Below are 15,864 nucleotides of genomic sequence, written 5' to 3' on the forward strand. Positions count from 1 at the left end.
AAATTGCTGCAGTTGCGTTTAGATTTCTGTTCCGTATACTTTGAACATAACTTCTCAATGTACATAGATAGAGAAGTTAACTAGTTTCTGGAAGATGTGTTTTCTTTCATTCCCTTTAAGTCCCTTCAGATCCATTCTGCATCTAATCGTTTCATTGATCCTTTTCCCTTTTGATTGTCCCTCTTTACTAAAAAGACCTAGTTGTCAGTGCTCCCAGAGAGAACTTGCCTCTGTATTTCAAAGCTGATTGGAGTGATTATTCATTCAAACAACAATTATATTGCAACTATAATAGCACAAACAATTCAGTGCTCGGGTGTGTGTGTGTGTGTGTGTGTGTTGGTGCAATCGACCCACCTGGAACAGCACAAAGATAAGGAATAGCTCGTAGACAACGGAGACACATAGCCAGAAGCGCCAGTATGCTGGAGAAAAAGAGAGAGATATCAAAATATTATACATTTTAGCATAATCTACACTCCTGGGACATCCACAAGGTGCTTTCCTTGTTAATTGTTTAGAGTCTAAAACGGAGGAGGCGGGAGCGCTAAGCTGACATATGGAATTGTTTTAAGATGGTCATACTATCGATCATTAAGCGATTTGATTTAGAATTTTAGGACCCCCCTCAGGTATCCCAAAAAATATATAGATTTTGGCCTTTACTACTAAATCCCACAGAAACACATTGAATAACACATTCATAAATGGCAAAAAGGACAGCCCAAAAATGTATCATAAGAAACCAGGTTAACACATCTGTCCTAAATCTAGCAGATATAAAAATAACTCACAAAACTACCTTCATACTTCCATTCCTTCTTTTTACCGGTACCGGTTACCTTCAGATGAGTCCCGTGACAGATATCTTCAGTTTAAACTGACAGATTTTGATGGGATTTTTTTTATGTAACTTAGATTGATGCACTAGTGAGTCAATCGACTCTAGGGGGTTAACGGAAAACAGTAAACCACCACAAAACTGAGTCAATAATAAGGACCGCAAGGAAACATATTACTGCACAGCATCCATTTTGTTTGTTTTGTTTATTGACAGTGTAGTGGGGCTGGGATACATACCGCAGCTCCAGTTTCTCCAGTCTAAAACCCTGCAGTAACCTTCACACCATCCAGTCCTATACAAGACTTTAGTCTCCAACAATGGGCCATTTGTTTTGCAAAATAGAAACACCTGGCAACAAGATGACAATGCCTGCAAACCACAAGTAGTGTTGTAGCATGACAAGTGTTGTTGTGTTTGCACTTTACTATCCATCACCTGTAGGAAACGAATGGGCAGGTATGAGTAGGACTGCTTAAATAGCTAACAAAATGGTTAAATGGACCATCTGCATTGACCATTTTATTTTTAGTTGACTGCACACTCAACTTCACACACACGCATACTGACTACACACACGCACTCACATAGTGAGCTACTGTTTATCATATATCCTGATGCCTTGTCACCTTAGCCCTATACATATCTAACCCTACCACTCCAGTATCCCTTCACATTGGAAATATGTTATTGGCATCGACCCTGGAACTGACCCTTTATATAGCTTACTTACTTTCTTGTGTTCTTCTCATTTCGATTTCTTGGGACTTTTTGTTTAACTTTCCTTTATAGTACTACAGATACAGTCGGGCAAAAAAGTATTTAGTCAGCCACCAATTGTGCAAGTTCTCCCACTTAAAAAGATGAGAGAGGCCTGTAATTTTCATCATAGGTACACGTCAACTATGACAGACAAAATGAGGGGGAAAAAATCCAGAAAATCACATTGTAGGATTTTTAATGAATTTATTTGCAAATTATGGTGGAAAATAAGTATTTGGTCACCTACAAACAAGCAAGATTTCTGGCTCTTACAGACCTGTAACTTCTTCTTTAAGAGGCTCCTCTGTCCTCCACTCGTTACCTGTATTAATGGCACCTGTTTGAACTTGTTATCAGTATAAAAGACACCTGTCCACAACCTCAAACAGTCACACTCCAAACTCCACTATGGCCAAGACCAAAGAGCTGTCAAAGGACACCAGAAACAAAATTGTAGACCTGCACCAGGCTGGGAAGACTGAATCTGCAATAGGTAACGAGCTTGGTTTGAAGAAATCAACTGTGGGAGCAATTATTAGGAAATGGAAGACATACAAGACCACTGATAATCTCCCTCGATCTGGGGCTCCACGCAAGATCTCACCTTGTGGGGTCAAAATGATCACAAGAACGGTGAGCAAAAATCCAGACGCACACGGGGGGACCTAGTGAATGACCTGCAGAGAGCTGGGACCAAAGTAACAAAGCCTACCATCAGTAACACACTACGCCGCCAGGGACTCAAATCCTGCAGTGCAAGACGTGTCCCCCTGCTTAAGCCAGTACATGTCCAGGCCTGTCTGAAGTTTGCTAGAGAGCATTTGGATGATGCAGAAGAGGATTGGGAGAATGTCATATGGTCAGATGAAACCAAAATATAACTTTTTGGTAAAAACTCAACTCTTCGTGTTTGGAGGACAAAGAATGCTGAGTTGCATCCAAAGAACACCATACCTACTGTGAAGCATGGGGGTGGAAACATCATGCTTTGGGGCTGTTTTTCTGCAAAGGGACCAGGACGACTGAACCGTGTAAAGGAAAGAATGAATGGGGCCATGTATCGTGAGATTTTGAGTGAAAACCTCCTTCCATTAGCAAGGGCATTGAAGATGAAACGTGGCTGGGTCTTTCAGCATGACAATGATCCCAAACACACCGCCCGGGCAACAAAGGAGTGGCTTCATAAGAAGCATTTCAAGGTCCTGGACTGGCCTAGCCAGTCTCCAGATCTCAACCCCATAGAAAAATCTTTGGAGGGAGTTGAAAGTCCGTGTTGCCCAGCGACAGCCCCAAAACATCACTGCTCTAGAGGAGATCTGCATGGAGGAATGGGCCAAAATACCAGCAACAGTGTGTGAAAACCTTGTGAAGACTTACAGAAAACGTTTGACCTGTGTCATTGCCAACAAAGGGTATATAACAAAGTATTGAGATAAATAAGTATTTGGTCAATAACAAAAGTTTTCCACCATAATTTGCAAATAAATTCATTACAAATCCTACAATGTGATTTTCTGGATTTTCTTTTCTAATTTTGTCTGTCATAGTTGACGTGTACCTATGATGTTAATTACAGGCCTCTCTCATCTTTTTAAGTGGGAGAACTTGCACAATTGGTGGCTGACTAAATACTTTTTTGACCCATTGTATTGATAACTGCATTTTTGGGAAAGCGCTTGCAAGGCATTTAACTTCCCCAAAAGGCTTGCAGTCAAGCATCTGCTCTCCTCTCCCTCACTAGGAAGCCTGCTATGGTTGTGACAGTCATTTCACGGCCCTAAGGAACATGGCATACACATGGGCATAATGCACACTTCCATGATAAAAGGAAGTCGTACTCTACTCAGAACTATCTGAAGAGGCAAGATGGCGTTGTAGAATCTGGATAAGAGCCATCGGGTTAAAATTATCCAGTCTGAGAATCTGAGCATTTCTGATAAACATCCACAAATGACAACTGTTGATTGAAAATAAAGCTTATCTGAGGGCTTCTTGACTACAGTACGAAAGATCAGTCTATGTTAAAGGATGAGAAATGTGCTGTGCAAACAAAAGGTGGTACTGCTGGTCGCTATCTAAAATGCTAAACCGTAGCTAAATCCATCATACATGGTGAATATACACAGAAAAAGGGGGTGAGAAACCATTCTCTAACCAGTCCCATTGGTGTGACCTAGCCCTGCCGACATCCCGCTGGCAGTGCAGTGAGAGCTCAGATTTAGGCATTACATTGGTGCTTGAAGGACTCTGCTTCCAGTAATGGATACGGGATTTAAACACTAATACAGTGCCTTCAGAAAGTACTCACACCCCTCGACCTAAATTATTTTGTTGTGTTACAGCCAGTTACAGTGCATACGGAAAGTATTAACACCCTATGACTTTTTCCACATCGTTACACCCTTCCCCTAAAATGTTATTTTAAAAAAATCCTCAATCTACCCACAATACCCCATAATGACGAAGCAAAAAACAGGTTTCAAATTTTAGCAAATTTGGAAAAAATACAAAAACATGACTCAAATTGAGCTCAGGTGCATCCTGTTTCCATTGACCATCCTTGATGTTTCTACAACTTGATTATAGTCCACCTATGGTAAATTCAAATTCATTTGGAATTGGTCTACAGTACCAGTCAAAAGTTTGACACTTATTCATTCCGGTGTTTAATTTATTTTTTACCATTTTCTACATTTTTGAATAATAGTGAATACAAAAACTAATGAAATAACACATTTGGAATCATGTAGTAACCAAAAAGGTTTTAAACAAATGAAAATATTTTACTTTTGAGATTCTTCAAAGTAGCCACCCTTTGCCTTGACAGCTTTGCACGCTCTTGGCATTCTCTCAACCAGCTTCACGTGGTAGTCAATTGGAATGCATTTCAATTAACCTGTTGGGGATAGGGGGCAGTATTTGCACGGCCGGAAAAAAAAGTACCCGATTTAATCTGGTTACTACTCCTGCCCAGTAACTAGAATATGCATATAATTGTTTGATTTGGATAGAAAACACCCTAAAGTTTCTAAAACTGTTTGAATGGTGTCTGTGAGTATAACAGAACTCATTTGGCAGGCCAAAACCTGAGAAGATTCCAAACAGGAAGCTCTGACTTTTTCTTGGCCTTCTTGATCATCTCTAACCAAAACAGGGGATCTCTGGCATGACGTGACATTTTCTAATGCTCCCATAGGCTCTCAGAAGGCGCCAGAACGATGAATGGTGGCTTTGCAGGCCCTGGCTGAAAAACATTAGCGCATTTTGTAAGTGGTCGATCTGAGGACAATGAGACTGGAGGCGCGTGCACGAGCCAACACCATGTTTACTTTCTCTCTCTTTGAATGAAAACAACGACTCCCAGGCGGAATATTATTGCTTTTTTACGAGAAAAATAGCATAAAAATTGATTTTTAAACAGCGTTTGACATGCTTCGAAGTACGGTAATGGAATATTTTGAATTTTTTTGTCACGAAACGCGTCGGGCACGTCACCCTTCTTTACCCTTCGGATAGTGTCTTTAACGCACGAACAAAACGCCGCTATTTGGATATAACTATGGATTATTTGGAACCAAATCAACATTTGTTATTGAAGTAGAAGTCCTGGGAGTGCATTCTGACGAAGAACAGCAAAGGTAATCAAACTTTTCTAATAGTAAATCGGAGTTTGGTGAGTACCACACTTGGTGGGTGTCAAAATAGCTAGCCTGTAACGGCCGGGCTATCTACTCAGAATATTGCAAAATGTGCTTTCACCGAAAAGCTATTTTAAAATCGGACATAGCGAGTGCATAAAGGAGTTCTGTATCTATAATTCTTAAAATAATTATGTTTTTTGTGAACGTTTATCGTGAGTAATTTAGTAAATTTACCAGAAGTGTTCGGTGGGAATGCTAGTCACATGCTAATGTAAAAAGCTGGTTTTTGATATAAATATGAACTTGATTGAACAAAACATGCATGTATTGTATAACATAATGTCCTAGGATTGTCATCTGATGAAGATCATCAAAGGTTAGTGCTGCATTTAGCTGTGGTTTGGGTTTATGTGACATATGCTAGCTTGGAAAATGGGTGTCTGATTATTTCTGGCTGGGTACTCTGCTGACATTGGCTTCCTGTTAAGGCAAGGTCTGATTTCAAGGTTTTACTACTAACCAACAAAGCATTACATGGGCTTGCTCCTACCCATCTTTCCGATTTGGTCCTGCCGTACATACCTACACGTACGCTACGGTCACAAGACGCAGGCCTCCTAATTGTCCCTAGAATTTCTAAGCAAACGGCTGGAGGTAGGGCTTTCTCCTATAGAGCTCCATTTTTATGGAATGGTCTGCCTACCCATGTGAGAGACGCAGACTCAGTCTCAACCTTTAAGTCTTTACTGAAGACTTCTCTTCAGTAGGTCCTATGATTAAGTATAGTCTGGCCCAGGAGTGTGAAGGTGAACGGAAAGGCTGGAGCAACGAACCGCCCTTGCTGTCTCTGCCTTGCCGGTTCCCCTCTTTCCACTGGGATTCTCTGCCTCTAACCCTATTACAGGGACTGAGTCACTGGCTTACTGGTGTTCTTCCATGCCGTCCATGGGAGGGGTGCGTCACTTGAGTGGGTTGAGTCACTAATGTGGTCTTCCTGTCTGGGTTGGCGCCCCCCCCTTGGGTTGTGCCATGGCGGAGATCTTTGTGGGCTATACTCGGCCTTGTCTTAGGACGGTAAGTTGGTGGTTGTAGACATCCCTCTAGTGGTGTGGGGGCTGTGCTTTGGCAAAGTGTGTGGGGTTATATCCTGCCTGTTTGGCCCTGTCCGGGGGTATCATCGGATGGGGCCACAGTGTCTTCTGAAACCTCCTGGCTCAGCCTCCAGTATTTATGCTGCAGTAGTTTGTGTCGGGGGGCTAGGGTCAGTCTGTTACATCTGGAGTATTTCTCTTGTCTTATCCGGTGTCCTGTGTGAATTTATATATGCTCTCTCTAATTCTGTCTTTCTTTCTTTCTCTCGGAGGACCTGAGCCCTAGGACCATGCCTCAGGACTACCTGGCATAATGACTCCTTGCTGTCCCCAGTCCACCTGGCCATGCTGCTGCTCCAGTTTCAACTGTTCTGCCTGCAGCTATGGAACCCTGACCTGTTCACCGGACGTGCTTGCTGCACCCTCGACAACTACTATGATTATTATTATTTGACCATGCTGGTCATTTATGAACATTAAAACATCTTGACCATGTTCTGTTATAATATCCACCTGGCACAGCCAGAAGAGGACTGGCCACCCCTCATAGCCTGGTTCCTCTCTAGGTTTCTTCCTAGGTTTTTTGCCTTTCTAGGGAGTTTTTCCTAGGGAGTTTTTCCTAGCCACCGTGCTTCTTTCACATGCATTGCTTGCTGTTTGGGGTTTTAGGCTGGGTTTCTGTACAGCACTTTGAGATTTCAGCTGATGTACGAAGGGCTATATAAATACATTTGATTTGATTTTGACATCTAATGTTTTGCTTTCGTTGTAAAGCCTTTTTGAAATCGGACAGTGTGGTTAGATTAACGAGAGTCTTGCAAGCGTCCCACCTAGCCCAGAGAGGTTAAAACCCCTTCATTCGTTAAACAGGTGTGCCTTGTTAAAAGTTCATTTGTGGAATTTATTTCCTTCTTAATGCGTTTCAACCAATTAGTTGTGTTGCGACAATATAAGGGTGGTATACAGAAGATAGACCTATTTGGTAAAAGACCAAGTCCATATTATGGCAAGAACAGCTCAAAAAAGAAAAGAAACAGTCCATCATAACATGAAGGTCAATCAGGAACATTAAGAACTTTTAAAGTTGTGTTAAAGTGCAGTCGCAAAAACCAAGCGCTATGATGAAAAAGGACGACCCAGAGTCACCTCTGCTGCAGAGGATAAGTTCATTAGAGTTAACGGCATGTCAGAAATTGCAGCCCAAATAAATGCTTCAGAGTTCAAGTAACGGACACATCTCAACATCAAATGTTCAGAGACTGCGTGAATCAGGCCTTCATGGTCAAATTCCTGCAAAGAAACCACTACTAAAGGACACCAATAAGAAGAAGAGACTTGCTTGGGCCAAGAAACACGAGCAATGGACAGACCGGTGGAAATCTGTCCTTTGGTTTGATGAGTCTAAATTTGAGATTTTTGGGTCCAACTGCCATGTCTTTGTGAGACACAGAGTAGGTGAAAGGATGATCTCCGCATGTGTAGTTCCCACCGTGAAGCATGGAGGTGGTGAGATGGTGTGAGGGGTGCTTTGCTGGTGACACTGATTTATTTAGAATTCAAGACAAACTTAACCAGCATGGCTAACACAGCATTCTGCAGCGATACGCCATTCCATCTGGTTTGCGCTTAGTTGGACTATCATTTGTTTTTCAACAGGACAATGACCCTAGGGTTGCACATTTTGGGGACTACTCAGAGGTGGAAACTTTCCGTGGGAATTAACGGGAATATATCCAAATGAATATTAATACCATTTAAATGTAGATGTTTTTTGCAGTGGATATATTTACCATATCATAAGTAGACAGAAACTGTTTACATTATCATAAGTAGACATTGCAAATGATTAATACCTCCAAAAGAAATAAAAAACAAATTTAGTTACAAATTGAACTTTAATTAAATGAATTGATTCTTCACATGGGATAATTTCACTGAACAATAAAATAAATGGGATATTGAATGATCCCCAATTATCCATCGCATCTCCCAAAAACGTTTTCAACATGCATCTGTAAAACGATAGTCTAGAAACTAAAGCTTTGGTTGTCTTACTCTCAGGCTTCCATGTCTTCTCCCTGATCCTCCTCAATGTCCAACTCTTGGCCATCAGACTCTGAGGCCTCATCTTCACTGTCACTTTCCAACCTTGAGGATGGCTCACTGGCAGGCTCAAAAAGCCTCAAATTCACCCAGATGGCCACCAATTTTTCAACCCTTGTATTGATCAGCCTGTTGCATGCTTTGGTGTGTGTGTGTGTGTGTGTGTGTGTATGTGTTCCCAAACAAGGACCAGTTGCGCTCCAAGGCGGCTGATGTTGGTGGGATTTGGAGGATGACGCAACAGGGGAAAGAGCTTCAGATCCACAAAGTCCCTTCCACCAGGTGGTTGATGAGATGTGTTGGCACGACTGCCATATTGCATCTCCATCCCAAAGCCCTTGCTTGGAAGTGTACTTTGCCAGAATGCCAAGAACATTGCCCTCATCCAGGCCAAGGTGGCGAGACATGGTAGTGATGACACCATAGGCCTTGTTGATCTCTGCACCAGACAGGATGCTCTTGGTAGCATACTTGGAGCATACTTGGGGTCCAACATGTACACTGCGGAGTGTATGGGCTTCAGGCAGAAGTCTTCATGCGTTTTGATGCATTTCAGAACTGCAGTTTCCTCTGCTTGGAGCAACAGTGAAGTGGGCAGGGCAGTACGGATTTCTCCTTTTACATCTGCAAGCAGAGTCTGAACATCAGACAGGATGGCATTGTCTCCCTCAATCCGTGCAATGGCTACTGCTATAGGATTCAGAAGTTTTAGGCTGGATCCTCTTGGTGGGGCTGTCCATATCAGCAGACTGATATGGCCATTTCTTGGAGACTCCTTCCCCTCCAGGATACTGTGAAACATGATGACAACACCACCCCAACGGGTGTTGCTGGGCAGCTTCAATGTGGTGCTCTTACTCTTCTCACATTGCTTGGTGAGGTAGATTGCTGCTATAAATTGATGACCCTTCACATATGAGGGTAGGACTCCTCCACTTTAGACCAAGCAGCCTTCATGTTTGCAGCATTGTCTGTCACCAGTGTAAATACCTTCTGTGGTCTAAGGTCATTGATGACTGCCTTCAGCTCATCAGCAATGTAGAGACCAGTGTGTCTTGTCCCTTGTCTGTGCTCTGGTAGAATACTGGTTGAGATGTAGTTAATTATTCCTTGCCCACAAACATTTGACCACCCATCAGAGATGATTGCAATACAGTCTGCTTTCTCTATGATTTGCTTGACCTTCACTTTAACTCAGCTGAACTCTGCATCCGGCAAATGAGTAGATAAAGCATGTCTGGTTGGAGGGGTGTATGCTGGGCGAAGAACATTCAGAAATCTCTTCCAATACACATTGCCTGTGAGAATCAGAGACAAACCAGTTGCATACACGGCTCGAGCAAGACATTTATCAGCATTTCTCTGACTACGTTCCTCCATTGAGTGAAACAAACTTCTGATTCCAGGAGGACCATGAGCTGTTGCTATCGATAAGGTGTCCGATTCATCATTTTCACCTCAAATAGAAGTAGAGGGACTTTTGTCAGAGGTTGCTTGTTGTGAGTGCTGAGGGACCTTTATGCATTTGGCCAGATGACTCTGCATCTTTGTTGCATTCTTCACATATGATTTGGCACAGTATTTGCAAATGTACACAGCATTTCCTTCTATATTAGCTGCAGTGAAATGTCTCCACATCAGATAGTGCCCATTGCCTTTTCCTGTAAAGATTAGGGGGAAAAAAATTGCAAAAAAATGTAAATACAATTCCATGTGCAGATAAATAGTTAAGCAGTTAGATTAAACAACTCCTTTGTAAGATAATGTTTTAAAATGAAACATGTATGGAAACAGGTGAAATACCACTCCTCAGTTAGCAGGCTCAAGCAAGCTAAAACCCACAAGGTAGCAACAACTAACTAACAGAAATTGTTAACAAGTTATAAATGATTTAAACACACTTTGATGTAGGCAACTATTTACTAGTTAACAAAAAATTGTCATATAAAATATATTCACCCCACCCAGTATTGTAATCAAATCTTACCAGAAAGCATGTAGTCCTTGACTCAGACAGTGTAGTAGTGTGGGATCAATAGCATCTCATCAGTGTGCAAGATCTTGAGAATCAGCTGTACATGTGATGGAAGAATGCACTGTGCATGCAGAGGGTTGCAATTCCATTGAATTAGGGATAGTTTAACCAAAATACCTACAATTGCCTTGTGTATCCCACAAAAAAAAGGTCCCGTTCTAAGATAACTTTTTGATGAATATAGGAAAAATTCCCAGGCTTAACTTCCCATCGAAGATTTACCGGAAAGTTTCCGACCCTTTGCAAGCCTAGACCCAACACACCTCCAGGCTGTGTAAGGACTATTTGACCAAGAAGGAGAGCTGCATCAGGTGACCTGGTCTCCACAATCACCCGACCTCAAACCAATTAAGATGTTTTGGGATGAGTTGTACCACAGAGTGAAGGAAAAACACTCAACAAGTGCTCAGCATGTGGGAACTCCTTCAAGACTATCGAAAATAGTAAAATTAAAGAAAAACACTTGAATGAGTAGGTGTGTCCAAACTTATTACTGGTACTGCATAAGGTCCCACAGTTGACAGTGCAAGTCAGAGTAAAAACCAAGCCATGAGGTCGAATAAATTGTCTGTAGACCTCAGAGACAGGATTGTGTCAAGTCACAGATCTGGGGAAGGGTAGCAAAAAATGTTTGCAGCATTTAAGGTTCCCAAGAACACATTGGCCTCCATTCTTAAATGGAAGAATTTTGGAACCACCAAGACTCTTCTTAGAGCGGCCCTCCTGGCCAAACTGAGCAATCAGGGGAGAAGGGCATTGGTCAGGGAGGTGACCAAGAACCTGGTCACTCTGACAGAGCTCCAGAATTCCTCTGTGGAGATAGGAGAACCTTCCAGAAGGACAACCACCTCTGCAGAACTCCACCAAATCAGGCCTTTATGGTAGAGTGGCCAGATGGATGCCACTCCTTAGTAAAAGGCACAAGAGCCTGCTTGGAGTTTGCCAAAAGGCACCTAAAGGACCAAGATTGAACTCTTTGGCTTGAATGCCAAGCATCATGTCTGGAGGAAACCTGGCACCATCCCTGCGGCGAAGCATGGGTGGCAGCATCATGCTGTGGGGATGTTTTCAGAGGCAGGGACTGGGAGACTAGTCAGGATCGAGGGAAAGATGAACAACGTAAAGTACAGCGATATCCTTGATGAAAACCTACTCCAGAGCCCTCAGGGGCAAAGGTTCACCTTCCAACAGGACAACGACCCTAAGTACACAACCAAGACAACGCAGGAGTGGCTTCGGGACAAGTCTCTGAATGCCCAGCCAGAGCCCAGACTTGAACATCTCTGGAGACATGAAAATAGCTTTTCAGCAACTCTCCCCATGCAACCTGAGCACTTGACATGATCTGCAGAGAAGAAATGGAAGAAACTCCCTAAATACAGGTGTGCCAAGCTTATAGCGTCATACCCAAAAAGACATGCTGCCGAAGGTGCTTCAACAGAGTACTGATTAAAAGGGTCTGAATATTAATTTTTAAACACTTTCAAAAATGTCAAAAGACCTGTTTTTGCTGTGTCATTATGGGTTATTGTGTGTAGATTGATAAGGAAAAAAAAAGATTTAGAATAAGGCTGTAACTTAAAATGTGGAAAAAGGCAAGGGGTCTGAATACTTTCTGAATGCACTGGACATATTGGTATTCTTATCTACAGTACAGTTCAATTAGATCTTTAGAAAGAGCAGAGGCATTGTGATACAATATGTTATTTTTTTAGAAGCTCCCCAGCTCAGTTGTTGGGCTCCAAGCAACGCTAAACAAAGTCAAGACCAAACAAAGCAACAGTCGATGAAAAAAAATACGTTTGAAATGCATTGTCCAGCTGTACTGACTGCTAGTCAGTCACTTTGGATAAAAGCATTTGCCAAAGGACTGAAAGGTAACGTAATGCAATGTACTCTGAACAGAAATAAACATGCTAGTTACAGTTCATATGAGGAAATCAGTCAACCGAAAGAAATAGATTTGGCCCTAATCTATGGATTTCACTTGACAGAATACAGATATGCATCCGTTGGTCACAGATAAATAAATAAAAAAGTAGGGGCATGGATCAGTCAGTATCTGGTGTAACCACCATTTGCCTCATGCAGCACGACATCTCCTTTGCATAGAGTTGATCAGGCTGTTGATTGTGGCCTGTGGAATGTTGTCCCACTCCTCTTCAATGGCTGTGCGAAGTTGCTGGATATTGGCGGGAACTGGAACATGCTGCTGTACACGTCGATTCAGAGCATCCAAAACGTACTCAATAGGTGACATGTCTGGAATCAGGATTCGTCTGTAAAGAGCACACTTCTCCAGCGTACCAGTGGCCATTGAAGGTGAGCATTTGCCCACGGAAGTTGGTTACGACGCCAATCTGCAGTCAGGTCAAGACCCTGGTGGGGATGACTAGCACGCAGATGAACTTCCCAGAGACGGTTCCTGACAGTTTGTGCAGAAATTTTTGGTGTGCAAACCCACAGTTTCATCAGCTGTCCGGGTGGCTGGTCTCAGACCATGCCGCAGGTGAAGAAGCCAGAAGTGGATGTCCTGGGCTGGCTTGGTTACACTGCGGTTGAACATATTGCCAAATTCTCAAAAACGACATTGGAGGCAACTTATGGTAGAGAAATGAACATTAAATTCTCTGGCAACAGTTCTGGTGGACATTCCTGCAGTCAGCATGCTAATTCCCTCAAAACATCTGTGGCATTGTCTTGTGTGCACCTGCACATTTTAGAGTAGCCTTTTATTGTCCCCAGCACTCGGTGCACCTGTGTAATGATAATGTGTTTAATCAGCTTCTTGATATGCCACACCTGTCAGGTGGATGGATTATCTTGGTAAAGGAGAAATGCTCACTAACAGGAATATAAAACAAATTTGTGCACAAGATTTGAGGGAAATAACATTTTTGTTCAGCATACATACATACATACATACATACATACATACATACGCATGTGAACACCCCTTAAAATTAGTGGATTTGGCCATTTCAGCCACACCCGTCGTTGACAAGTGTATAAAATTGAGCACACCGCCATGCAATCTCCATAAATCCATGCCACCTTTCCAACAAGTCAGTTTGTAAAATGTCTGCCCTGCTAGAGCTGCCTCGGTCAACTGTAAGTGCTGTTATTGTGAAATGGAAACATCTAGGTGCAACAACAGCTCAACCGCAAAGTGGTAGGTAACAAGCTCACAGGACGGGACCGCAGAGTGCTGAAGCGTGTAAAAATTGGCTGTCCTCGGTTGCAGCACTCACTACCACACAGTCGGGATAGTCTTCATGGCCCACTCCATTGTAATGTAATCTGATGCAGTGTATGTAATCTGTATGTACTTCACACACAAATCGGGATGGTCTTCATTGCCCACTCCATTGCTGTGCCTCCAAACATCTATATTGATCTAAAAGCAGACAGGCATTCTTTCTCTCCCCACTAAAGACATTTTCAGAGGAAGAAGAACAGACCTGCTCTTTACACCCCAGTATCTCTACTTGCACATTCATCTTCTGCACATCTATCACTTCACTGTTTAATTGCTAAATTGTAATTACTTCGCCACTACGACCTATTTATTGCCTTACCTCCCTAATCTTACTACATTTGGACACACTATATAGATTTTTCTATTGTGTTATTGACTATGTTTGTTTATACCATGTGTAACTCTGTTGTTGTGTCGCACTGCTTTGCTTTATCTTGTCCAGGTCCCAGTTGTAAATGAGAACTTGTTCTCAACTGGCCTACCTGGTTAAATAAAGGTGAAATAGAAAAATAAAAGACCGGAGAGCAATACTCCATTCCAGAGTTTGATTTGACACCTGTGCGTGCCACGGCAGTTGACAACTTTTTATGTTCGACATGTACACAGTGCTGCTGCAGAACCCCCACCTTTGAAAGCAGTGATTCACCGCAAGCCATATCTTGGGATGAATATTATAGGGATGCCGCTTTTCGGTTTCACAAAACCATTAACTCCCTCTTTTCTTCTTTCAAAGTGTAAAAGTGACCATGTTGACTCACTAATGGTGTCTCTTTGGACAGGATGTAGTTTTGCTGAGAGCATGTCCCATATCATGTCAATGCACTTAGCCTACGTATCAAAAAGGCTTACACTGTCTGCAACTTCGAAGGACTGGCAGGCTCGTATTAACTGAAGCACAACAGCACAAAGAAGCAGAAATGTGAAGAGTATTTGCACTGCAGGTGGAGGTTGTGTTACCTGGATGTGGTCTGGTGAATGGGCCATCTTTGGCTTGTGTCACTCCAAAGCAGAGGAACACTAGGATGCTGGCCACAATCCCTCTGGTAGAAAACACAAGCAGACTTAAGTAAATATAATAACTAATGATAAACTCACACACAGCTCAGTCCTCTTTACAGGACGACTAAAATATACAATAGCCTGGGAATATACATAAGATTATGACATCTATATACATGGACTGGAATTCATGGTTTGCATTGAAATATCATTATTTGACCAATGTTTTGGCTAAAGAGCATAAATCATAATTTTACTTTCAACCCTCCTTAGAGGTTGTTCTGTAGGTCAAGGTGGGTGAAAGAGCAAGTTTTAGAGGTCGAAGACCAGGCAAGTTAAGGACAGGGCCCAGGCAAGCTGAGTATACGTGACATGCTAGCTATAAGGTCTTCTGGGTTGTATCTCAATCTACACAGCCTCCTCTCCTTTCACCACACTCATCTAAGAGACCTAAATCAACACAAACAATATTGCAAACGGCATTATGCCTAGGAGGGCATGGGTGCTTTTACCTATCATGTCTTTTCAGAGCAGTGCACATGACTGAAGAGGCGATAAGGTGAGAAAGCCAAGGTGAGTGAGACAACCACCCCCAGGGGATCAGTACATTCAGGTGAAGGCGTTCAGCCAGGCATACAGTAGGGCAGTGCCGTCGGTTGTGACCCGGGGGGGAAGAAGATGTAGTGGGCTCTAATCTCCCAGGCGAGCTGGGCCTCGCTGACAACGGCAAATCCCGTTAATGACCGTCGGATTGTCAGTACAGATAACAGGAATAGCTGGTTGGGATTAATGCCTTCCTAAGTAACGCCAACACACAGAAACAAGCGTGCAAACACACTTCGTCTGAAGACTCCCCAATGCTGCCAAATTCCTCTGCTCGCAAAACTCACTGAAATGGCTTAAGACCTTGCAAAGGCGCTTAAAGTTCTTACTTCCATTATAGTCCCAAAATGTACAAAAAAAAGTATATGTTAATGACTAGTACAAAAGCAGGGGGGAATAGAAACAGTCCTTTGCTCTCCAAAGCATCCATTAGTCAATACCTAGCTTTTTCCTACATTATATCTATGTCTTGCAATCTTAGATGTATTCTCCAACAGCCGTTAATATTTAATTTGCTTAAGTGCTGGCCA

General features: G+C 42.6%; 1 protein-coding gene across 3 annotated transcripts in view; it reads right to left on the minus strand.

Annotated features, from left to right (window-relative positions):
* ptdss2 (phosphatidylserine synthase 2) overlaps positions 1–15,864 on the minus strand; it is a 44,934-nt gene that overhangs the window by 8,833 nt on the left and 20,237 nt on the right. For all 3 annotated transcript variants that reach the window (XM_029758519.1, XM_029758521.1, XM_029758520.1), the window contains exons 4-5: positions 14,690–14,772; positions 358–425 (exon numbers count right to left, since the gene is read on the minus strand). In XM_029758519.1, the coding sequence (XP_029614379.1) occupies positions 358–425; positions 14,690–14,772 (151 nt within the window). The remainder of the gene's footprint in view (positions 1–357; positions 426–14,689; positions 14,773–15,864) is intronic.

Source organism: Salmo trutta, chromosome 7 (genome assembly GCF_901001165.1).
Source record: "Salmo trutta chromosome 7, fSalTru1.1, whole genome shotgun sequence".
NCBI classification, from domain to species: Eukaryota; Metazoa; Chordata; class Actinopteri; order Salmoniformes; family Salmonidae; genus Salmo; species Salmo trutta.